The sequence below is a fragment of the Cavia porcellus genome, unplaced genomic scaffold, assembly GCF_034190915.1.
Source record: "Cavia porcellus strain 051 isolate PalLab524CR breed Dunkin Hartley unplaced genomic scaffold, mCavPor4.1 scaffold_5, whole genome shotgun sequence".
NCBI lineage: Eukaryota > Metazoa > Chordata > Mammalia > Rodentia > Caviidae > Cavia > Cavia porcellus.
In genome coordinates, this window is record NW_026947488.1 from 71,254,555 (window position 1) to 71,280,924 (window position 26,370).

Genomic DNA, 26,370 nt, shown 5'->3' on the forward strand with positions numbered 1-26,370 from the left:
TTGCTCACCTCCTCTGACCAGACACCACCGTCTACAGCAACGCAGCTACAAATCCCTTAACACATTCAAAAGCCCTTCTAAGTGCATGAGACTTTGGGGGATATTTTAGATCTAAATCATAGCATGTGATATAAAAATAAACTCTAAAATCCAAAAGAAACAAACCTACAGCTGAAGCTAAAGGCATCATGGCTTTATTCTTACAGATATGTGTGATTTACAGAAAGAAGACAACTATTAAGTTTTCTTTTACATAGACTCAATTATAGACTTTAGTTTTTGTGAAGATATTTTCTTTCATCATTCCACTACCATGCTCTTGGTTTTTGTTATTTCCAAACATTATCTTCAAAAAACATGAAGTCCTGGATAAAACACAAAAATAGAAAAATGAGTAGTCAGAAAAAGTTGTAAAACACAGAAAGCTAAGAGAATAGATCACACACAATAATATATGGTAAAAATTAAATATAATATGTAAAACCTTAAAAATCTTCTGCTACAAAAATTCTGCTTTCACCCTTTAAATTACTAAATTCTATACTTATCTATTGATACCTATATGCATGTTTAATTTCCTAGCAATTTCCCTAAACAGCAATTTTTATAAGCTCCTGAAATTTTTCCTTTTCATTCTGTCTGACTTAACTTTTTGTAGTCCTTCTCTAGTAATCCAACTTCTCTGCTGACATGATAGGAGTTCCACATACAACTTTCTCCAGGACAATGACAGATAGGTTAGAGGTATGGCACATTATACATAGAACATTGTACCCTGTGCTCATCAATTCTTTCATCCTAAACCTTTCTGTGCTTCCAGCCTTGTTCATTTCATCATTGACCTGACCCATCATTGTATAACTTAGACATTAACATGACTTAAAACAGTAGACTTACAATGAGAAAACATGCACCAAGCATCACAGCTTTCATTTTCACATCAAGGTCCAAAGGGAACTGGATCCTAAAGTTGTCAGCATCTGTAAAGGTTTCTCTAAGAAATCCAGTCCAGTGCTTGGAAATCTTGCCAACTGTAGACTGCTCATCAAGAGATTTAATCTACATTGCAAAAGTTAAAGTCTTAAGGATTTCTAGAAAATTCATAACAAAGCTGCTTCCAAAGATGCAGTAAAATTAAATCAACACAATATTAATATACCTATATGTAGCTATGATCTATAACCCTAGTTATATATCTAATTGGTTCTTGTATAATACAACTTTTAGATATATGGAAAATGTTTTACAGTATGGATAAATGATATGAAAGCAATCTTCATAAAACGTTTAATGTTTTCTATTTATTATTAAGACAAAATAACAAATTATTTAAATTGACAAAATTATTAAAATTGACAAAAACAAAATACAAGCAGAAAAAAAGAAAAGCATAAATTCTTTGAGGCAATTTTCAGAAACAAAGAGTTTACAATAATTTACAAAATTAAACATAATGGTGGGTCATCTCCTGCCACTGTCAGAAGAGGAACATTTTTAGATTTTTAGTTAAAAAGCTAAAAATGATGGTGAATTTTGCAGTCCATGTAAACTTTGTGCTTCTTTCAAAACAGAAATCTAACAGGGGTTTTGCTTATCCTTCTTATGACCTCTAGCAGAGATGAAGAGATGTATAATTGTTGAATATGTATTACACAGCAGTTCCTCCTCGTCTGTGGGTCACAAATGGGGCTTGAAACTGCAGATAGTATTGAACCCTATATTTTTCCCTGTTCATGCATACCTATAAGGCACAGCAAGAGAACTGCTATAATTACTAATCATTAAATGGAAAAATATAAAAATATGAGTATATTGTAATAAGTTATATAAATTTGATCTCCTTTCACTTTCAAATATGCTACTATTCTCATCCTTTTTCTGATGATGTGAGATGAAACAATGCTTGTGTGTACACATGAAGGAATGTTTCTACTGTAGGCATAGTACATTGGAATGCTTCATTTAGGGTTCTTGAACACAAGCAGTATGATAGATACCAGTATAGTTGATCTGATAATCAACTATTACCAAGAAGGCTACTGACCTAGTGAGCAGGTCACACATCCAGTGAGATTATGTTGGAAAAAGGGATCGCTCATATCCAGGCTGGATGGAACAGGATGGGGCATATGATCCACTACACTACTCAGAATGGTATGCAATGAAACTTAAAATTATTTATTTATGAGTCCTCAATTTAATATTTTCAGGCCGAAGTTGATTGGGGGTAACTGAAACTGTGAAAAGCAAACCTGCGGGAAAAAAAAAAATTCTTCGGTGTTAACCTTATGAAAACAATCTATGGGGCCTAGCATACATAGTGCCTGCCTGACAAGCACATGGTTTGAGTTCAGTTCCAGATACCAAAAACAAAACACAAATTAATCAATCTTTGCCTAATTTGTGTAGGAAGCCAGATTTTCTGAACATGGCCCCGAGCACAGGTTAGCCTATGTAACAGATGAAGGAAAAATTCATAGACTTCAACAATCAGATTTGAAGGACAAGGATAAAATTCTTTTTAAAATAAATGATTATGTAGTGTCACTATAGATACATCATCATATGTAAATGTCATATATTTTATTTTTTATTTGAGCACATAGTTCTTTTTTTTTTTTCTTCTTTTAACATGTCAACACTGACTTTTAATCAAAATAGTGAATGTCTCTCTGAGTGATGTTAAACATGTAAGCACATTATTTCTCCTCTGGATAGTACAAAAGTATTTGATATATTTGTAACACTCTGTAGAATTATATTTGTTTTACATAAGGAAAGCAGATCTATAAACATTATGACGATTCTTACCTTAAAATCAATATCTGTACAGCACTGGCATTGAACACATGGACCAGTAATTTTTAGTACATTCTCTCTCCTCTCGTTTTGAACAGTATACTTTGGCAGACAGAGGTGCCATGTCTGAGTAATGTAACCTATTGAAACACCAGGAGGAGCTTGGATTTTAATCTGCAGTAGCAAAAGAACATATGTAAATGTAGTAATAATCATAACGTCTGCATTCAGTGAGGGGTGGAAATTCTTCCTGAAGTATTTTATGAACTGCCATGGTGGCTGCACACTGACCTCCTGAAGGCAACAGGGGGAACAACAGCTGTCACATCTCAGTGGCCTCTCTATAGTTATGACTTCTTTGTTCACATTGTCAAGAACCCTCAAGGTGAAAGGCTTAGCTCGTCCAAAGCAATTTCGGGTGCAGCAATCAGAATCTTCCACTGCGAGGTATATCCTCTGCCCAAGGCTGTTTTTAATTTCAAATTTGTTACAAGTTTCAAAGCCTATTAAAGCTAAAAACATAAAAGGCAAATTCATCATCACAGTTTTGTTAAAGATAGTGACGATCACATAATATAATAATAGCTATACCAGGTTAAATGATGTTTCAAGAAACACAAAGAAAAGAGGAAGAAGAAATGTATTTAGAAGTAATCTAGATTGAGAAAAAAGACAAAGGAAAAGAAAGAGAGGCAATTCTGTTCAGGCAGATGACATTTGTAAATCACCTTGTTGACTGTCCCATTGGACTGTTATATTTGTGGTGGTGGATTTGCTTTTGCCTGCAAAACCATTTTTTTCTAGCAAAATAGTCAATATAGTGAATGCCTACCTTCCAGAAGTTCAGTTTTCTGGTGAATCAGTATCTGATCTATCTGTTATAAGAAAAAGAAAATTTGTGCCTATAATTAATTATTAATGCTTAACATTATGAATTTCAGGCTTATATTTTGCTTAGGTGTTAATAGGTAAAGTATTCATTGAAATTTTTCACTTAATGTGAGAAACTTCAGGTCAAATAAAACTGATTGATGTTGGAATTCCTAAAACAATTTTCTTTGTAAAAAAGACTCAAGAAATGATCATTGTTTTATTCATTTAAAACCAAGTAACCAGCTCTCCTCCCTGGTAAGCAGTTGTGGCTTGGGCAAGCTGTGGTCACCCCAGGGAGAGAACCATCCAGCGTCTCCCAAGATCCACACCATGTTGGAACTTAGGGTGCTGGGAAACCAAGCCTCTGTGGTAAGCAGTCTTGGCTTGGGCACACTGCACCGCCCCAGGGACAGAGCCACCCAGTGTCACCCGAGATCTGCGCAATGTTGGAATTTAGGGCGTTTTGGAAACCAAGCAACAAGCCTGCCTCCCTGGTAAGCAGCCGTGAACCTACCAGCGGGCGGGCAGGCTGAGAATCAAACATCCCATCCCCCCTGCCTCCCTATTAGCAAATGGGAGCCCCAGATCTGAGCAACTCTTGGGAGGCTGACCATATGCAATATAGCGAATAGGGGGAATTTCCTTCCACTATCTCTTTCAAAGCAAATATTTTTATCACTGTTTTGCTTTGTTCTGATTAACTGTATTGCTCTATTTAATATTCTGCTTTGATATGTTCTATACTGTTCTGCATTTCATTTGATTTTGCTATACCTGGTTGAAAGAACTACTGTGAAGATAACAAGATATACTATGGTACCTATTACTGTTATTCTGGTAACCTGCTGTGAAATTCTGTACCAATTTCATTGCAGTTCTCAACTGGCTTTATTCTGTTTTGTTCTGTTATACTTTACTACCTTCAAAATAATAAAAAATTTATAAATATTTGTAAGTGTACTTGATATAAGATAAGTGATAATTTCCTGTATATATTTTATCAAGTCCTGGTTTTGAAAATGAATATTTAAAAGTACTTTTTCTTCAGAGTATTTTTTGAAGAATTTAGTTACAAATGAATTTCTTATATCCTGGTTGAGTTCACTGTGGAAAATAAAATTAGTAAAGTGTGCTAGAGATGCACCTGATTTACTTAATACTGATTTGACATCATACAACATTTATTAGCGTTTATAGGCTGGAGGCACAGAACTCTTATTCCTTTATACCAAACAAATGTTAAACCTCAATATGCCAAGTTTCACTGTCCTGCTGGTAGAACAAAATACTGGCTTTTTCTCCACACTGTTTTATTGTTGGTGTTTACAAAATCAGGTCTTCCAAGCAACTGCCTGGCAAGTTCAAGGTCGTGAGTTTGATCCTCGATCCAAAAAAAAAAAAAAAAAAAAAATCAGCTCTTCCACAGAGGAAAATGAGCATCATAAATATTTATTTTTATTATTTGTAAAAAAGTGAATCATATTATGCACAAAACATTTTTTGTTTTGTAGTACCCTTTCATTCATTCTTTTTTTTTCTTTCTTTATTTTTCTTTTCTTTTTTTTTTTTTGAAGCAGGCTTTCTCAATATATTTCAGACCTGTCTAGATCTCACTCGGTAGCCCAGGCTGGCCTCAAACTCTCAGCAACCCTCCTGCTTTAGCCTCTCAAGTGCTTGAATTACAGGTGTGTGCCACAACTTTTTGAAACTAAGCAATATATTTTATTGAAAATTTCTTTCAATTTTCCAGGAAAGTATTCAGTTTGGGACTGAAAGTGCACTGGAGTTTAAGTTCAGAACCAAACTCCAGATTAAAACACCAACCCCACTGCCTCGGCTTTCAGAACCTGAGAAAACTTCTGGTTAGTTCCTCTTCTGAAAAATGGTGATAACTATAGCATCTGTATATCATTGAATTTTCTATAAAGGATTAAGGGAGATAATATATGTATCATGCTCAGGACAAAAGCTGTTCAGTGAAAATATGCTGCTATTCAATATTATTAAAGATTGAATTTGAGATTATATAAAACATGGTGATCTCACGTATTTGTATTTTCCTTACAAATTGAAACCGACCTAGAAGAATAATCTTTTAGCAGACAGTGTTTCATCATTTCAGACCTTGGTAAGGTATTTCCCTATTATTCTAGTTAAGTGAACTGGAAGCACAGCTGTGTCTTTGTTGAGTATTTTATGGCTTAGTAATTACCTGGCTTAAATATTCCAGTCCAGGTGGGGAGTACAATGGAGGTGATGGTGCTGGCATCCACCATACCTCTGTGGGTCTACTTGGTGGATGATTATATATTGGTTGACTCTGCATAGGAAATCTGGCTTGGACAGCACCTGGATAGTGGGGTGGCGGGACTGCACAGTCAGATGGGGAACCTGGATTTGCACTCTTGGCCCTGGGGTAAGTAGGATGTCCTGGTCCTAAAACAAGAACAAATGAAACAATGTATAACTTCAGAAAAATGGAATTGACATATTTTTAATTACCCTGGGCACTACGAACTGATCACTTTGAATACCTGTATCTGTGAAATTTGAGGTGTTTATCTTGCAAGATTTTTCAATAAACTATCTGTGGTTTCACAGCCATTTCTATTTTGCAGTAGATGGCTGTGAATGGAGGTAGCATATGGCCATTCCTTTCAAAACTCAGGTGAAAAACTGTGCTTTTACTTGAGAAAGGGAAAGAAAGTCAGCTATGAACTGCAGTCAGTAACATAAACATTTAGACACATCTTCAGAGAAAAAAAGAGATAGCATCAAGTAGAAGATCCAAAATAAAAGTTTGACCAGTATTTGAAGGACCCCTACTCCCAAGGATATTTTTAGAAATTTAACAAATGATGCCTCCTGTGTGTGTAGACCTGGAAGTGGGTTCCTTGTTTCTCCCCAGGGAATTTTTGGGAAGGTTTGTGACGTTTCTGTTTGTCAGCACTGCAGAAGAGGGTGGCTCTATCATCTGGTGGGCAGAAGTCAGGGATGTTTCTACACATCTTAAAATGCCCAAAACAGTTCCCTGAGAAGAAAAAATTTTCAAAATATTATAGTATCCCTGTTGAGAAAAATGGATGTAGAAGTAAGGGAATGTCATTTCTGCCAGTGCATTCAGGTTATGTATCTTGGTCAACAATTTGCCTGGAGTGATTTGCCCTCCTCAGTGTTCAGGATGGAATCCAAGGTCTCTCTACCACTGAGCTATAGCCGCACCAGTTTTTAGCTTTTATTGTGAAGCAAGGTCTCATTAAGTTACCCATGCTGGCCTTGAACTTGCTATCCTCTTGCCTCTGCCTCCTAAATACGAAGATTACACATGTGCCACTGTGCCTTGCTTGCCTGAAGTTCTTATTCATGGAGCATCTCTTTCCTATGCTTGTATCCATAAAAACCATACATACCACTTTGGTTAAAAATTTAAATTTCTCAATTTAACAGCCTGTGGTCTTTGAAAAATACAGTTTGAGGAATAAGGATGACAAAACTTGTAAGAAACAAAATTCTTTTAAATACATCAGAGGAAAATGTAACCAGTACATAAGTGGTAACCTCTGTGAATGTATGATTACAAAGAAGTATCAAAAACTTATTTGCATTGTATTGATTCCACAGGAATGGAATATTCTAAGAAATGTGTTCTACAATATTTCAGCATTAAAAACTACCAGCTGGATGTGGTACTGTGTGCCTGTAATACAGAACTCAGGAATCTGAAAACAGAAGATTGCCATGAGTCTGGACGACATAGTTGAGTTCAAGGCCATACTGAATGCCATAGTAAGTCTCTCTCCCCAAAAACAAAAAAACAAACAAAAGTACAGAAAAGCCTAAACAAATCACATAGAATAGGCAATTTACAAATATTGTACATGTAAACATTTCTGGAAAAATTCACATCCCATTAAAAAATAGGTCTAGTAATGGACCAAACTTTATAATAATGCTTTTTTATAGCTTTTATACTTTATTCCTTGTACAGTGAATAGTTACAGATAATAACATGTCACTGGCTGTGTTGTAGAACTAGGGGAGAAATCTATCAGTCAAGGAACTTGTTTTCGTTGAGCTTATGGTCAACTGTCTAGAATACAAGGAAAAGATTTCACATTGGTGTGATAAAGAAAATACATGATATTAGGGTTCAAGGCAGTAACTTTAGATGCATATAACTTAAATGGAGATCAAAAAATGACAAAGGAAAACTTTATGCAAAGATATGGTAAGAAATGCTACAGCCAGCAAGAGCAAATGCAAAAACCTGCACTGTAGGAACAAACTGCATGTTTGGAAACAAGAATATCAGGAGAGAGAGAAAGAAGAGAGAGAGAGAGAGAGAGAGAGAGAGAGAGAGAGAGAGAGAGAGAGAGAGAGAGAGAGAGAATGAGAATGACTGTCACTAAAGCAACAGGAAACAATTCATCTCTGGAAGATCTTGGGGAAATGTTTGTATTGTATTCCAAATGGCAGATGTTGGAGGATTCTTAGTAGAAAAGTGAGTTCCATGATGTCAGCTGTATCTTACAAAGTTTTTGGAATTTCTTAGCATTGAAGTGCACATGGAATATGTACACCATTTATATGTTAGATATACTTTAAATGTTCTTTAAGTTTCTTATAATATCTAAAAAAGTAAATGCTATTTAAATAGCTGTTACAATACATTGTTTAAGGAATAATGTCAAATAAAATGTCTGAACATGTTTAGTAAGATGCATTTTAATTTTTAAATATTTTTATACTGTGGTTGGTTGATTATGAAAACACTTACAAAGCTGACAGTAGCTGCCTCCTAATTATGCTATGAGATTAAATATGTAAACCAACATGAACTTCAAATTTATTCCCTATTATTGCTTGCCTACAGGTGAGCAGCCTACTTTTCTGTTGTTCTGGCTGATAACATCCTGTTTGTAGCCTTTGTTACCAATCTGACCTCAAAACAATAGAATCAGACTCAGATCAGCTTTCAAAAAAAAAAAATATATATATATATATTCCTAATCTGATTTATACCTCCATCCTTAACTGGCACCTCTCCCAGGCACCAATGGTTCACTAATATAAAGCATATACATATTTTCAAGAGCATAAGAATTCAAAAAATCAATTGCTCATAATATCTGCTTTGTATAGAAGAGCAATGATCATAAATTCAGGAAGTCCAGAATGAATTCATGCAAAACAAAAATAAGTGAATGGGTAGATGAATGTTTAAGTAGATAAAAGAGTACATGAATTACAGATCAATTTCTGTATTACAGAATGCAAATTAAAATAGCTCGCAAAAAGCATATGGCTGTCACAACGTATTTAAGATATAGTATTACTTCTTTATACATGTGAATATTCATAAGTATACGTTCTATGCTGATTTGTATATAAACACATTATTTCTATTTATATACATATACAAGCATGTGATTTTATATACAAAACTGAGTAATTAAGTGGTGACTATGATCATGACAAATGGAACATCCTTTATCTTCTAGGTACTTTTTATTAATACATGTGTGCAGTACATTGTGATTACACTCATTGTGGGAAGTTGGTCCATGGACATCACACTTAAAACGTTCTTTACTTCCCTTTTCTTTCTCCTCTCTCTCTTCATCTCTAGATCCCCTTCCCATATCTGTTTCTTATTATCTCTTATTTTTCTAATTCAAGTTAAATCATATTACAGTTTCCATCACACAAAACAGCTAAATTGTGTAAGAATGCACATTTAAAAAATTTTGAGGTTTAAAAATAATGTTAAACCCACACAGCTATTAACAGATGATCACAAAACTTTCTGTAGGGAAAGTAAGGTGGCAAGAGATATTTATTTATTTATTTATTTTTAATTTTTTATTTAAAAGAAAAAAAAAACAGTATAAGGGTACAAGTAATACAGAATTACAAAAAAAAATGGTAAGAAATCATCTGTTAGTAGATTACATATTGTCATCTTAGAAATAGTTGCTCAAGTTACAGGATTAAAGCATACAAAGTAGACATTCAAACAATGAGACTGCAAACAGTTGTGTTCAGTGATCCAACAAAAAGTCAGTAATATGGTCATCTATCTTTTTTTTTTTTTTTATTTTATTTAAAGAAAAGGAAACGAAAAAAAAATACATGGAGATAAAAAAAAAAGGGTAGAAATAATACAAAATTACAGACAAACAAAAGGTAAGAAATTGCCAGTTGATAAGTTACAAATTGTCATCTTTGAAATAGCTGTTCAGGTTATAGAATTAAAGTATTTAGAATGACATTCAAAAAAGTGACCCTACAAACCATTCTGCTCTATGATCGAACAAAAGCTCAGTAATATGATTATCAGTCCTACACATTTGTTTTACATCTCAAAGAGGGTAAGATTAACCATATCCCCCATCTCTGCATATGCTGAAGTTGAACTGAAGAAACCAGTCCAATGTCATTCTAATCAGCAAACAATAGATTGCTAGAATTTATATTATAATGCTACAAAATAAGCCTCGGGTTTCTCAGCGTCTCTTCCTCAGAGTATTTGTTCCTATCCTCTCTGTATTATAGGGAAAACCAAGTCATAACAAGACAGCAAAACAATTTCCTAGAAAAACATGCAATGGATAAGACATATAAAACTACAATATAAATGATCTTCCGTAGCTACTATGTTTTCTCTTGTTATTTTCAATAGATTTGTCCACAACACTGGCTTATTAGTCCTGAACACACTTGCTGCTGCATCCTTTAGAGCACTTTTTTTCCCTCTCTTTTTTACAGCAAAATTTACACATTTTGGGTTTTATTGCTCCCATAGTTCTTATTACTTTTTTTTGGAAGAGAATAAAACCAAATATGACAAAACAAAGCAGTTAGTCAAAACAAAAGATGGACATAGCACATGATGTAAAAACAGAATACAAAGTTATCAACAATGGTTACCATAATGCTCTTGCTTCCTTAAAAAGAATTGCCTATATCATTAGGTATAATAAAATTGAACAAAACAGTACAGAACAAGACCAATAAAACCTAAACATTGGAAACATTATGGGACTTCAAAAGAAGATAATAGTCAAACCAGAATGGGCATCATAGTGAATCTTATTGCCTTCAAAGTAGTTGCCGATACTCTCAAACTTGATACTATCAAACAGAACGGAAGAGAGTCTAATGAGTTGAAATTCCCTATCCCCCCCCTCCCTCTGTAGCCCTGGTAACCATCTCTCCACAGTCTCTATGTATTCTACAGTTATCACATTCCACATAAAAGTGAGATCATGTGGTATTTGTCTGACATTTATTTTTTTTTATTTCAATGAATATAAAAAGAATAAAAATCATATCAGAAAAATGGTATTTGTTTTTTGATAATTCTCTGACATGTAATATTTTTCTTTTCACACCCTGGAAATTTCAATAAGGCAAAATTAAATATTTTATAAATATCTTTTTTATTTCGCACTTGCTTTTTAATTTTTTTTTATTTAGAACTTTAAGAGGAAAATAGTGAAAACATTGTAATTGGCATTTATGTATCTTTATGCAAATAAACATGTTGTAAAATATATATTATGGGGGCTGGGGATTTAGCTCAGTGGCATAAGCACCTGCCATGCAAGTGTGTGGTCGTGAGTTTGATCCCTGGTACTGATAAAAAAGAAAAAGACAAAATATATATATATAATGATATGTGTATAAAGATTTTATTACTATGAACGGTTTAAATTTAATATGAAATTTATCAGTTATGTTAATATCACAGTTATGTTAATTAGTATGACTTTTTTAATGATGTAAGGATTATTAACATTATTAACCGATAACAAATTTAATACTAAAGTGCATAGCAAAAACAGAAGACTGTCATTGTTCTGTTTTTATTGGTTCTATTCAGTTCTGTTTTGTTTGATTTTTATTTTGTCTGAAGGGAACTGCAACTATTTTGAATACAACAAGAGACATTATGGTAACCATTGTTGATTTTGTATTGTTTTGAAGTTCTGTGTCATGTACACTGGTTTGTTTTGACTGGTCCTATTCTGTTTTATTTTCTTTAAAATAAAAATTTTAAAAACCTAGAAAAAACACAGAAGACTGTTCTGACTCAAGAGATTATAGTCTAATATGTAGGCTATTTTAGAGCATAAACAACACAGAGCAAATATATAACTAGAAACTGAATAAAACGTTGTGACATATAGCAAACTAATTTAACATTGTAAAGACGAAAAGCAAATTTCTGAAGTAAGTTATTTACTGTTCCTATCTTGGTTAAACAGTCAAATACGGTTAGAATTACAGAGCCACACTTATGAGACAGTCTTTATTCATTTAGTCTAGCCTTATTCCGCCATTAACACCTCTGGAACTTGAAACATTCCCTATGCTGTACTTCTGAGAAGGATTTCAGAAGTCATTGGTATTACTCTGGAGAACATGGCGGACAGACAACAGCAACTACTGAACGCTCTCTAAAGGCTCGGCTCAGAGGCCAGGAATGATGCGGACTAAGGAGATACGAACCAGTAGAGATATGCTCTGCTGACTCAGGAACAAACTGGGCTGAGAGAATCCAACTTGGAATACAGTCCTGGCGCTAAAATAGGAACAGAAAAATCTCGGTGTGGAGGCTCGACTCCGCGCCATTGGAAACCGCGGTTTGGATTTCCCGCCGCGCGGCGGCCGGCTACCTCCACAGCGGCTCAGCAAGGAGAGACGCGACCGCCAAGCTCGGGAACGGAGTTGGAAACGCGACGGACAGGAAGGAAGGCTGACTGGAGGCGAGGTGAGCGAGGAACTGACTCCCTACCGCAGTCTGACTCCAGCGGAGGATTTTCTGGGCGCGGGCAGTCCTGTAAGAGCAGGGCGCGGCGGCAACTGCAGCCGCACGGTTCCCTCTCGGACGGGATTGGTGAAAGGTGCCTGGCCGGAGGGACGCTGCTCGCGGACCCCCTAGGCTGGCCTAGCCCAGATCCCAGAGCCTGACGGTGGCCCGGAGGAGCGACCGACTTCCGCGTAGGCTGCCTCCTCCGCAACTCCCTGGGGCGCAGCGGTGAGCGGGAACAACTAACCAGCGCAATTCGATCAAGCTGTAGCTGACAGGCAGGGAAGCCGGGCCTCCTGTGTAAGATTACATTTCATAAGAAACAGAAAATACGGGGAAGGGAAGCAACAAAAAAGGCTCCTCGACCCCCAATCCTGAGAATCAGGCAATAGTGGACACTGTACCAATATACATTAAGCGCCATTTAGAGAGCCTCATAGACCAATTCAGGAATGAAGTTATCAATGACCTGAAGCTAGAAGTATGCAGAATAGTTAGAGAAATGCTAAGCACCACCCAGGAAAAAGCAGATGGTGGAGTGGAAGAACAGAAAAAGAGGGGAGAATTGCTTGATGGAGAAAACAGAGAAAGCATGGAGTATGTGAAGCAGGTGCAAAGGGACTATCAAGAAATCAAGAAGTCTACCCAAGACTGGCATAACAGCTTGAAAGAAACTAAGGACAGACTATCTGAATTGGAGGGCAGACTTGAAACATGGGAGAATGAAATGAAAAACTTCTTAAAAATAACAAAGAAACACACAGCAATAATACAAAGACAAGAAGATGATAAGAGGAGCCATAACTTAAGGATTAAGAACATAAAAGAAGAAGTAGGGACACAAACAAGTGAACTACAAAAGCTACTCACAGAAATAATCCAGGAGAATTTTCCTAATTTAGCAAAAGGTAAAGATACTCAAATGTATGAGGCATACAGGACCCCAGCTACCTACAACCCTAACAGAGAAACACCCAGACATATAATAATAAAAATTCCAGAAATTCAATACAAGAACAGAATATTAAAAGCTGTAAGAGACAAGAAACAGATCACTTACAAGGGAAGACCCATCAAAATTACAGCAGATTTCTCTTCACAAACCATCAAATCACGAAGAGCATGGGGAGAAATAATTCAAGCTTTGAAAGATAATAATCTACAGCCAAGATTGAGATATCCTGCACAACTGTCCCTGGAAATTGATGGAAAAACGAGGTGCTTCCAAGATAAAGAGGAACTGGGGGAATTTGCAACCACCAATTCAACCCTACAGAAAGTATTGCAGGATATTCTAAAAAAAGAAAAATACAAAGAACCCAGAAATAGGGGCGGGGAGGCCACAACGAATAGAGCAGAGAACAAAACGAAGAAGACAAACTGACAGCTACTGACAGAAAAAGAGCTCAACAGAAATGAGACAGAGAAGATTGGATGATAGGAACAGCTTTTTTTGGAGAAAATGACATCTTAATAGGTAATGCTGATTTAGTACCATCTTGTTTTGAAGTCTCATCTAGCTTTTGTTCTTCTGTCTCCAATGGTCTAAACAGGTTGTAGCTTATTGGATTTTGTTATGTACGATAGTATAAGAAAAAACCTTTTAAAGACAAGGAGATTATACAGAGACCATTGTTCATTTTCTGTTAGTCGATTCTAAATACTCTATAATGCTGTCATTCTCTTAAATGGATTTACATTGTTTTGATATACTTAATGCTACAGTATATGAAGTTGTACTCAAGGACTTCAGGGAGGGAGTCAATATGGTAACCATTTTTGGGTCAGGATTAGCTGGTGGTGAAACACTATTCTGCTTAAATGGTTATGTTTTGATCTGCCCTGTTTCGCTGTTATGCCCTCTTTTTTTCTCAATCTCCACTCCATTATTTACTTTTTTATTTTTATCCATTTAATTACAGGGAAAAATATAGCAGGATATAATATAGTAACCCACTTTGACTTTCTATTATCTCGATTTGAAGCCCTGTATTACTCTCACCATCTTGTTTTTGACTGAGGTTCCTATATTCTGTTTTGCTGGATAGTATCAGGTTCGAAAGTTTAGGCATCAGCTGAGAAGACAATGAGATTCATTATAACGCCCATTCTCGTTGACTTTTATCTACTTTTGAAGACCTACAATATCTCCAATGTTTTGGTTTTGTCGGTTTTATTCTTTACGGTTTTGTTCAATTGTATTACAACTAATGATATAGGCAATTCTATTAGAAATAGCGGGAGGCATTATGGTAACCATTGTTGATCACCTTGTATTATGTTTTTTATATTATCTATTATGTCCACCCTTTTGACTTGACCGATTCTGTTCTGTTATGTCACATTTGGTTTTACTCTCTTCCAAAAAAGCAACAAGAACTGTGGGAGCAATGAAACCCAAAATGTGTAATAGTCACTGTACAAAAGAGAGGAAAAGAAAGTGCTCTAAACTATATAACTGCATGTATATTTAAAAGTATAAGATAGAAAATGATATCACAGAGTTTTATTGGATCATTGAACAGAACTGTTTGTAGTATCATTGTTGGAATGTCCACTCTACAAGCTTTAATTTTGTGACTTGAACAATTATTTCTAAGATGGCAATATGTAATCCATTAACTAGTGATTTCCTACTGCGCATTTTTTTATTCTGTAAACCTGTATAACTTGTACCCCTTCACTGTTTTTTTTTCTTTCTTTTCTTTTCTCCTTAAATAAAAATTTAAAAAAAAAAAAAAAAGAGAGAAGTCATTGGTATTAGTCTATGATCATGGACTCATTCTAAAAATCCATGTGCGAAGGTCCAGTAATGCAGAAAGTCATGAAGAAGTGCTATGATCCTAACACCCCAAGCAAGAACCAAGCTAAAAATTTCAGCCTTCTCAACCCACACACATAAAGAAGCATATAGTCCGCTTCCCAGCCTCTGAATTGCTCCAAAAAGGGGTCATTAAAAGAAACTTCACTTTCAGATCATACTACTGTAGTTAACTTTGATATTTAGGACTTGTTTTGCTGAATTGAACAGTAAATTTGAGAAGACTAAATGCTAACAATTTGCTTGTTTGTCTTGGTATACCACAGAAGCAGTTCTCAAGGTTGTCATGGTTGTAGCATCCTTGACAATTCAAGAGAAACTGCATTTATTTCCATAGAACCATGACTAGCAAAAAAAAAAAATATATATATATATATATATATATATATATATATATATATATAAAATTCTCCCCAATACCTCTGCCTTTGTCTTCAGATCCTGTTTCCCCACTAGTATACAGTCACTACTTTCTTTACTTTAAATTTCTTCCCACTTCATGCATTTTGTTTTAGTTTAAAAAGTACTTATTTTTAGGATTTTGATTGCTTTAGCTGAAGAATCCATAGATAACCTAGAGAAAAAGATACACTAGGAAGTGGTGAGTTCATAAACTAATTAATGCTTTATGTCATGTTGGTTGCATACTGTGTGTAGTGTTGTGTTTAAGACTTTGCATACTAAGAAACAACTGAGAAAACACACATTACTTACTTTTTCTAGGATTAGAGATCATTCCTTCTTTTAGTAGAATCTTAGAAAGATACATCGACTTCTAAAAGTTTTATTTGTTCATGCTTGCTCTCTTTATTCCTGTTTGACTACATTATTTTGAGTCTTAGGACATACTGAGAAAAAGCACCTTTTGACATATGCAGTGTAGAATGAAATCTGGATACTCACTGCACAATAGATTTTACTAGGCAACACATATACAATATATCAAGCATTAATATTGGTATTTCCTAAACTTCGGAGCAAAAACTTAACTGATTCTCTATCATGTCACATGTACTAAGTTGAATACAATGCTGTGTCTGGATAAAGACATCTAGCATATGGATGTCTACTGCCTTGTTTTTTGTTATAATGATCCTTTGGCTTTCTTAATCTTTGTGGATTGATTCTAAGATGCCACACAAGTGGTGACTGAAGATGATAAAATTAAAAAATCTTATTACAGTGAAATACCATTGCCAAGAACTATCAGCTGAATGTGTTAAAGGTGAGAGGGAATATTGTGAGTATTCTGAGGGGGATTAATGACAATGTATTTTGTGATCACTCCTTGATCAACTGTTTTTGGCAATTTCTGTCAAATGAAAACACTAAGGGTTTCCTTGTCTACCATTTTCACTGCATCTTGCATTGTATGACCTTTGGCTCTTCCTCAAAGTCAAAATGCCCATGAAAGTTAAATCTCTTAAATAGATTCAGGTCAACCAGTCAGCCATGACATCACAACCAAAGACAAGAAAGAGGACTTCCAAAACTTCCTCAGAGAGTGACAAGTATGATAAGGTGAGTATGTTTCAAGCTAAGGGGAGTATTTTGAGAGGAATTAATGGCAATGTACTTTTTACTGTAATTTTTTTGTTTTAAACTTTCACTGTATTTTTTACCATAACATATATAACTTAATTTTGAGAATAATTATCTATATTCTCAGTTGAATTAATTAATTCATGTGTACCATAAATAGTAGCTCCTATAAAAGAAAGCTCAAGAAAGACTTTAGGAAAATAGTAATCCATAATTATGATTTACCCGAAGAGAAAAAAGTCTAATAAATTAGTTATACTATATGTAGTACCATTAGAATCATAATCACTCCAGAACAAATACAAAACTGCAAAACATAATCTGGTTCTTCCACATTTTTTCCTAACATGAAAACTTCGGAGGTGGTAATTTGAGGAGACATATACTATAAAAGTGAAACTCTGCTTAAGTCATTCTGCCAAAAATTATAAGTTCCTCCGGTGAACAAGTGATCCTGAAAACTAACAAGTAAACCAAAGATGCAAACAGATCAAAAACTGACCTTTTAAAGTGAGTTGTTCCCATTTGACTGATGTACTGTACTTAAAAAGTCTTTGTAGACAACTCCATGATCCTTCACAAATTTGAACCTTTTTCACTTTAAAAGGAGGAAACTTGTAGGGAGCGGCTTTGAATAGCTGCTGCTGCCCTGCCCCTCCTGCCTGAGGGCATTTTGTGTGTCAGCCTACATTTCCCATGATCCTCATGTCCGCCTACATTACCCATAATCCCCTCCTGCTTACGTCATATATCTGGATGTGATGATGACCTATCAGATAACACTCTGTGCCCTCTTCCTGCCCTTGGCCCGCCCCCCACCCTATATAAGTTGTAACCATTTTAAGAATAAACGAGACTCGATTGGAATCGCATCCTGTCTCCATCTCTCTTTTCTCTTGCCCTGCCCCCATCCCCGATCCCCTCTCCAGGTGAGACCCACAAACTGGTCTGCAGGCCGGACCAAGTGGTGCCCCACGGGGGGCGGGTCAGAAACTAAACCCACTGACATAAAAAAATGGCTGTTTAATGTACTATGGTTCACGAACTGTCTGAATTAAGATGACCTATGATTGTGTCCTTTACACTCATTTCCTTATTTCATTGAAATTTAAAGAAAAGGCTGACAACTTTCAGTAAAATGTGTTAGAGATCATCTTTTAGGTATCTTATATGAAAGAGAAAAACTTTGAATTTCAACTTACTTTAGAGTCTCACACCAAGCATGTAGTATGACAAAATTTGGAAAGTGAAGAAAACAGTGTTTGCTTTGAAATCAGAATTATTCAATGTAGTGTTATTGAATATACATGTGTGCAAACACATGTACATGTATATAAACATGTTCTATATAAATATTCATTTCTTTTGAGACTTTTATACCTTTCAAGGAGTACTATTTTTAGGATAATTTATGGCATATATACATCACATCTAAATGACACACAAGCACTGGGGAAACACATTATTTTAAGTACATTGCTTACGTTGCTCAAGTACTATGATTAAAAGTTATGATGCTCTAAGAACAGGTTTTGTGGGTACTGATTTAAATTGTAGTAGCAGCAGCATTCTCAGGAAAGTCAGACCAAAATTAAAAACTGCAAAATCAGCCACACAGAAGTCTTGGCACATGTTCTGGAACTGTGAAGTGGGACATCTTGTGAACGAGAGAATGTCTCAGGTGAAAGCTGGGAGGCTGTAAAGAACTTGGCTAGCTCAAGGTAATGAAAGACCTGTACAGAGCATAGGAGGGAAAGATCTTAGGATGGAGAAGGGTCATTTCACACACCTTTAATATCTATCCACCTGTAAACTTAAGCTACAGTACACATATTGTTATAAAATCCACCTACTTCGGAAATCTAATCAGCGTTTCAATCATTTTTCAAAGCCCCAGAAATGTTGGAAAAGTCCGAGTGGTATGAAGTGAAAGTTCATCTGTTAAGAAAGTTCATGAAAGTCAAAGAGCCTGCTCCATGTAGAACTTCTTGTTGAGAAACTATCACTCTTACTAATCATATATCTCTTAACTGCTAAATTAGAAGAAAAATGACTGCTTGTCCTAGAACCTGGAGCTGGTCATGCCCAGATTACTGGGAATAACAGTGCATAAATAAAACACGAGAACCAGATAGTGAGTGCAGAGTAGCAATGATGTGTCAAATACTTGAAATAATAAAAATTAACTTATTTTGTTTTGAAAAATTTAATGTTTGATTTTATTCGAGTTCTAATACTATTCAGAGAACTTCCCCCCAATCCTATTAATTCCTACAGATACGAAATCTCCCTTCATTCCTTGGTAGCAGATGGTTGGCAAACATCCAAATTTCTAATGAGATTCAGAAGGGATTGTTCCTGAAAAACAGGTATACCCCATCTTGTCGGATTGTTGTAGATCTTAAGACCCAAACAATCTCCCTCTCTGTACTTCCTCCCAAAAGATAAAAGTCAGAGATGTCATCTTCCCCTAAGATCTTGAGATGCCAGCTGTCAGGAAATTAACCAGTTGGGGGTTCAGGCTGAGAGGTCATCAGCAAGATCTGAAAAGGGAGAGGGAAATACAAAAGAAAAAAAATTTACTAAGTGACTCTTAAGACACAAGACTGTGCCAGATATGTGTAGAGTTTTAAAATGCGATTTGGGGACAAAAATGTGCAAAGGGCAGGACAACAGAGTGCAAAGGGGAAAATGATTAATATATATGAGCGAATTTCCTAAGATGAATGTACTTATACCATATCAAAAATATACAATAATTTGAGACCAGTTCCAAAAAAAGGTCCATTGATTTCTTTAAGTGTCTTTTCTTTCAGTGCTGAAGATTAACCCAAGGCCCATTACAGATTAGGTAACCACTCCACCATTTAGTTACATTCCCAACCCAAACTAACTCTTTTCCTTTCTTTATTTTTTAGAAGAAAAAAAAAAATAAAAACAATGGTACAGAATTTCAAGACAAAATAATACTTAATGTATTATGGTTAGAATGTTGTGTATTATCTTCCAAATAGTTCTTCAAATTATGATATAAGCATGAAAAATTGATCAATGAAAACACAAACTATCTTTTCAGTGAACTAATAGAGATTAGTAACATAATTATCATATATGTATATATATACATACATGTATATGTGTGTATTTTTTTCCCTTTTTTCTTTTCTCCATCCCAGTTGTTCTTTCCTTTTGAGCAGTTTCTTGCTTTTCCACTTTTACAATATCTTTTGTGCATTTTGAATCTTATTTACTGTTTCAGTTTGTTCCACTAGGGAGACAACACAATGTTTACACATGCGAGTCTGATTTATTTCTTATGAGTAGGGTTTCAAATTGTGTTCATTTACCTGTAAAGGCCTCAAATTTATCTTTCCTTATAGCTGAGTAGTACTCCATTGTAAAAACAAACAAACAAACAAAACTACTACTACATCTTTTTTATCCATTCTTCAGTTAATGGGCATTTGGGTTATTTCCAAGATTTAGTTATTACAAATTGTGCTGCTATAAACATGATATATATATATATCACTGGTGTATATGATGTCTTCAGCTCTTCTGGGAAAATACTCAGAAGGGGAATAGTTGGGTTGAATGAGAATTGAAATCTTAAGTTTTTAAGGAATATCCATATTGATTTCCACAGTGGTTGTACCAGTCTACACTTCCACAAACAGCAGAGAGGTGTTCATTTCCCCCTACAGCTCCCCTAGTATTTGTTATTGGTTGATTTCTTGGTAATAACCATTCTTATTAGGAGGAGATGGAAACTCAGTATTGTTTTAATTTGCATTTCTGAAATGATCAATGATGTTGGTCATTTTTTCATATATTGATTTGCTACTTTATTTCATCTGATAAGTATGTAGTCATCTCAGATTCCCTTTTTTGGACTGAATATTTAAATTTTGGGGCTTGATTTTTTAAAATTCTTTTTCTTTTTAGATCAGAAATATTTATTGAGAGAAAGAAAGTTTATGTCTAAGAGAGAGACAGAAGGGGCCCTGAGTCAGTAGCCTGATAGTTTCAATACTTTACATGTTCTAGATAGAAGCTCTTTGCCTGAGGAACAGCTTGCTAAAATATTTTCTCGTTCTGTGGGTTGTCTGTTGATTTATTTTGATGTGCAAAAATTTTAATAAGTGAGATTCCAGTTGTTGATTCTTTAAAGTCTTTCCTAAACTGTTTAGGTTTTGTTCATGAATTTTCAGCCTACCCATCTTCAAGATTTCTACCTACATTGTTTTCCAGCAGATTTAGTGTTTCCGTTTTAATATTTAGATTTTGATTTTAGTTTAGTGCATGGTAACAGGCATGGGTCTAGTTTCATGCCAAAGACTAAGTGAACTTTCAGCCTACTCCCATGCCTTCAAGACTTCTACCTACTGCTGACAAGGTGGCTGAGTGTTTTTGTAGTTGTGTCTGCATCTTCCAATCTATTCCACTGATCCTCAGGTCTATTTTTTTGCCACTACCATGCTTGTTTTATTATAGTAGCTTTGTAGTACAACTTCAAATCAGGAATTGTCATGCCACTTGCCTTGCCTTTGTTGCCATGATTGCCTTTACTATTCTAGGTCTCTTCTGTTTCCAAATGAATTTTAGGAATCTTTTCTTTAGATCTGTGATTTATGCTAATGGTACTTTGGTTGAGATTGCATTATATCTTTATAACAGTTTGGGAGTATTGCCATTTTCACAATTTTGGTGCTTTTTACCCATGTGCCAGGGATAATTTTACATTTTATGATATCTTCTTCAATTTCCTCTTTCAAAGCACTCTAATTTTCAATATACAGATTTTTACTTCATTAAGATTGATTCTTAAGTATTTCTATTTTTTTGGATGCTATTTTGAAAGGGGGCTGTTTTATGAATTTCTCTCTCAGTGAATTTGTTGTGTACAAGAATGCTGTTGATCTTTGAGTGTTGATTTTGTGTCCAGCTATGCTGCTGAATATGTTTATTGAATCAAAATTCTTTACTTGCATAGGATGGAAAACACAGAAGAAATAGACAGGTTGCTAGAAACACATGAATTACCAAAGCTGAATCAAAAAGATACTAGAATTTTGAGGAACTTACTATCAGGTAATAAAATTAAAAACTTACCAATAAAGAAAAGCCTAAGTCTTTTTTTTTTTTTTTTGTCTTTTTCCTTTTTATCGGTACCGGGGATCGAACTCACGACTGCCTGCTTGCAAGGCAGGCGCTTATGCCGCTGAGCTAAATTCCCAGCCCCCAAAGCCTAGGTCTTGATGGATTCACAGGCGAATTCTACAAGAATTTAGATAAGATTTAACACTAACACTTGTCAAACTCTTTAATGAAATTGAGGCAAGTATTACTCTGATACCAAAACCACAGAAACACTGAACCAGAAAAGAGAACTATGGGCCAACCTCCCTAATGACCACAGATGCAAAAAACATCAATAAAATACTAGCAAACAGAATGCAGCAAATCAATAAGATTATATACCATGACTAAGTGGGATTCACCCCATGAATGCAGGGGTGGTCCAACATATGCAAATCAATAAAGGTAATACACCATTTCAACATAGGCAAAGACAAAAATCACATGATACTCTCTTCAATAGAGTATCAATAGATACTCCTCAACAGATACTCCTCAATAGACGCAGAAAAAGCTTTAGATAAAGTTCAATACTCATTCATGATAAACCCTACAGAAAATCAGAATAGAGTGTCTCTACTTTCATCTATTCTTTTCTTGATAAAGAAAGAACATCAGTGTAGGAGAAGCTTGTGGTACACTAGAAGCAGTATAGTACAGTGCAATCTGTTAGGGCTATTTTTTTTCCCCAGTATAAGGAATTAGGTCCACCTAGCCAGACTCTTACAGGAAGTAAATCACAATGAGGATTTAATCCTGTGAATAACAAAGGAAAGAGAAGCCAAAACATTCCTTTCCTGTCACAGAAGGAACCACTCCAGACAACTAGAAGAGAATGCAAAATCTCTAAAGCCATGCAATAAGTAGAAAAGCGTCAAAGGGAGTAGAAAGCAGACAAATACCTGGGCATGAGGTAAACCAAGAGAGAGAGCTCTGGTTTGCAGAAGATAAAGTGGAGATATGACAGGCTGCAGGCACTCCTTGTGGGGAGAGATCTTGGCAGGGATTCAGGAGATACAACTACTGAAAGTCTGCTCAGGAAAAACAAAGGGCCTGGGAATGCCTGAACAAAGACAGCACTTGCTATAGGAAAAAAGAGAAAATGGGTGAAGTAGCAGAACTGGGACAGGAGCTACAGGGAATGTAGTTCCAAGTGGAAAGGAGAATGAAGAAAGAAAACATCTTGAACAGTAGAAAAGCTACTAAGAATAGGAATGTACACTCAAGAACCACAAACCATTCACCTACCACCTGGGAATAAGACAACTCAGGAAAAGGGTCTGCCATCAAACTGAAGAAGCATCAGGAAAGGGGGCGCACTTTGAGTTGTGCATTTCATCCTAAAAAGTATGCCCTTAGTACATTTAATGGGACCAGGAAGTAAATACCCTAGCAGACAGGAAAATCCTTCCCCTAGGATATGCAAGGTACTTTAGGGAACTCACGAAAAGGTGCCGTTGCAAGGTTGGAGTAACTGGAAAAAAGTACTGATTTAGCAGGCACGGTGGCCCATTCCTGTAAACCCAACCTTTGTAAGGCTGAGACAGGATCATGGTGAGTTCCAAGCAAGCTTGGGCTACATAGCAAGACCCTGTCATAAAACAAAACAAAACAAAACAAAACAAAACAAAACAGAAAAAGGCAGTGGTTTCCTCCATTTTTGAAAAAGAAATGTGCCCATAAATGTGAAGCTTTAGAGCTCATTTTTAGGAGATCCCAGATTCAAAGGCTGAAAAAAGAAAGTTACTTCACATTTACAAAACTCTGGAAATATGTCATTGGATCATGAGTCTGGAAAGGATATTCTTCCTTGGAGTTGTGGGATGAAACTTTGGTTACTGGACCTCGGACCAGAGGGACTTATTAAGGGGAGAACTCCCAAAATGGAAAGGAAGTATTCAGATTGGAGGTCTGAAAGAGTGTGCTCCAGTTTGGAAGAGCCAGGGAAGGAACTTAGAAACTGAGAGAAAAATCTCAGCCCTGGTGTTTCTTAAGAAGGGGTTTTCTCCAGATTTTCAAAACTATGAAGATCACACTCTTCCATGCGTGTTCTTGAAAAAGGGCTGTACTCCCCAGAATAGGTTAAAAGGTAATAAAAGAAAAAGTCTTACCAAAACACAAGACAACAGGCGCTGTTCGGGCTCTCTGGGACCACAACCCAGGGTCTGGCCCTGGTGCTTCACCCTCCCACCCTCAATACCGGCTGCTCCGCCCATGACTGCTCACCCGCCTGAGGGCGCTGATTGGACGCAGTCCCCGTCACTCTTCTGGGCTACCTGAAGAATTGGCTGCCTCAGGGGGTGAGGCTGGCTGAGAACCCCAGCGGGCCCTGGAGTTGTGAAGTTCGTGGACCAACCGATTGAAACTGTTATTTAGTTTTTTCTGCAGTGACGGGTACTATTGTGAGAAATTACATTAATGCACGTAGTACTCTGCTTTAACTCATAATTCTCGTCATAGTTACACACTTTAAGGTGAAGCATTAGAAACATTAAAAAAAACTCTTAACAGATACACTAAATCAGAAAATGTGAAACATGGAGCTCTGCAAAGTCAGCATGAACTGGATTTCTAGGTGATTTTTGAGTATGATTGAAATTTGAGAACCACTACTTTACCACATAGAACCAGATCCTGAGTTTGAGGCCCGCAACCAGCATTTTTTACCATACCTAGATATTTTCTAAATAAACACTACATTTCCTCACAAATGCAATGAAAGTCAGAGTCCAAGAATGTGAGGTAGTGGAGGAAGGATGCAAACTCTGCAGTCTAAGTCTCAGTCACCCCTCCGTATGTGCTCTTTGGCCTTGGCCCTACCTCTGGGATTGCCAAATCGTAAGTATAGTTTGGGCTACAGTGAGAATTCTGATCACTACTTACTATTCAGTCTTTATTAACCTAAAGCAGGCTTTGTAAACACCCCACTACACTTAAAATGTGGGGAGCCCAGCTCCTACCCGGGTTCAAGCAGCCTTGCAAGCTGTGAAGCAGTGAAGCTGAGCAGAGCCCTGGGGTTCTTTCTGGCCGGACATCCTGTCATTAAAATGGTTCTGCATAGTTGAGCAAAGCTCTGGTGGTCTTCCTGAGGACCCAGCAGGAAGCTTTACTGAGCCCTTGTGCTGCTTCCTTCCTCTTCCCTAGAACTCATCGAGCTTTGTGCCCAACCTCCACCCTATGTCTTCTATCCACAAACCAAAGAAAATCAGTATCTCTTTAGGTACATCCCCCTCCCGAGACCCAGGTAGGTCGCCTTGGGATTTGGGGTTGCATCCTCTGAGAAGAGAGGAAACCACACCTCACTCACCTGCAGATGCCTGGGTTCCTGTGCTGGAATCTGCCCCACCAGTGGAAGCTCTACTTCCCTGAGCCCAGGGAGAGGCACAGAGACTCACAGCCCTCCCTGAATTTAATGCAGAAGTAGCCTGCAGTGAAAGGTGCCGCTGATGTTAATGTTTCACCATGATGGCAATATTGACAGGGAAAGCTGGGCACAACAGAAGCCTCGCACAAAAACTTTCTACAACAAAAGCAAACTTAGAATAGATGTTGATGAGTTAGGCACCAACAAAAATGTCATTTGAAACAGAAAGCATTGACCAATGATTGTATTTTACTGAACACTAAACATATGTGGCATGTTGTATCATATAGTAGGAAGCTCCTGACAAAACAGGAAAAGAGGTGACAAGATTGCCACTCAGGAAAGAAAAACTAAGCACACATGCTGTAAGCAAGATATGTGTGCACATAATGCACAAATATGCACAAACTTTACATATTTAAAATGTAAATAGAATGCTATATCACAGTTTCTGACATTTTGGATTGTACAGTCTCAATAATATATGCCATAGAATAGGAATGCTATATCATAGTTTCTGATCTTTTGGATTGTACAGTCTCAATAATATCTATCATAGAATAGAATATTTTAAAAATTCAGTGTATAAATTATGAAAAAGCAAACTGATCCTTTCTAGAAAAACTTAGACAAATGTAATCATGATTACTCCAAAACAAAAATAGAACTTCAAAACAGAGTCTAATTACTATCCACTTTTCCCTAACTTGCTTTTAAGTGAGAATCTTGAAGAAAATTGAATCATCACATCTCATATATATCTAAATGCCTTTTTTTGGCTACTTGATTATTGTAAACTTGTACCATCAAGGGGAAGGAAAATTATACATAGAATATCCAATTTTAGCTTTAAAATTCATATTATAGTTGTTAAATAAGATTTATAGGATATTATTGATTTTGTCTGAGCTCTTGCACAAGGGCCCAACTAGATTTCAGTTATTTATTTGATTTAACTTGTTATTTTTCTAAATGCAGACTTACCCCCAGTCATACTAAAGAGAGGACAGAGCATAT

General features: G+C 36.1%; 1 protein-coding gene across 1 annotated transcript; it reads right to left on the minus strand.

The window, feature by feature from the left end:
- Window positions 1-206: 206 nt before the first annotated feature.
- LOC100736050 (phospholipid scramblase 2-like) lies at window positions 207-24,210 on the minus strand. Its single transcript, XM_023560211.2, has 7 exons — window positions 24,101-24,210; window positions 5,885-6,108; window positions 3,632-3,674; window positions 3,091-3,311; window positions 2,812-2,973; window positions 898-1,059; window positions 207-365 (listed from the first exon to the last, which is right to left on the minus strand). Exons 2-7 carry the CDS (start codon window positions 5,996-5,998, stop codon window positions 330-332), a joined length of 738 nt encoding a protein of 245 aa, XP_023415979.2. The 5' UTR covers window positions 5,999-6,108; window positions 24,101-24,210; the 3' UTR covers window positions 207-329.
- Between the last annotated feature and the right edge of the window lie 2,160 nt (window positions 24,211-26,370).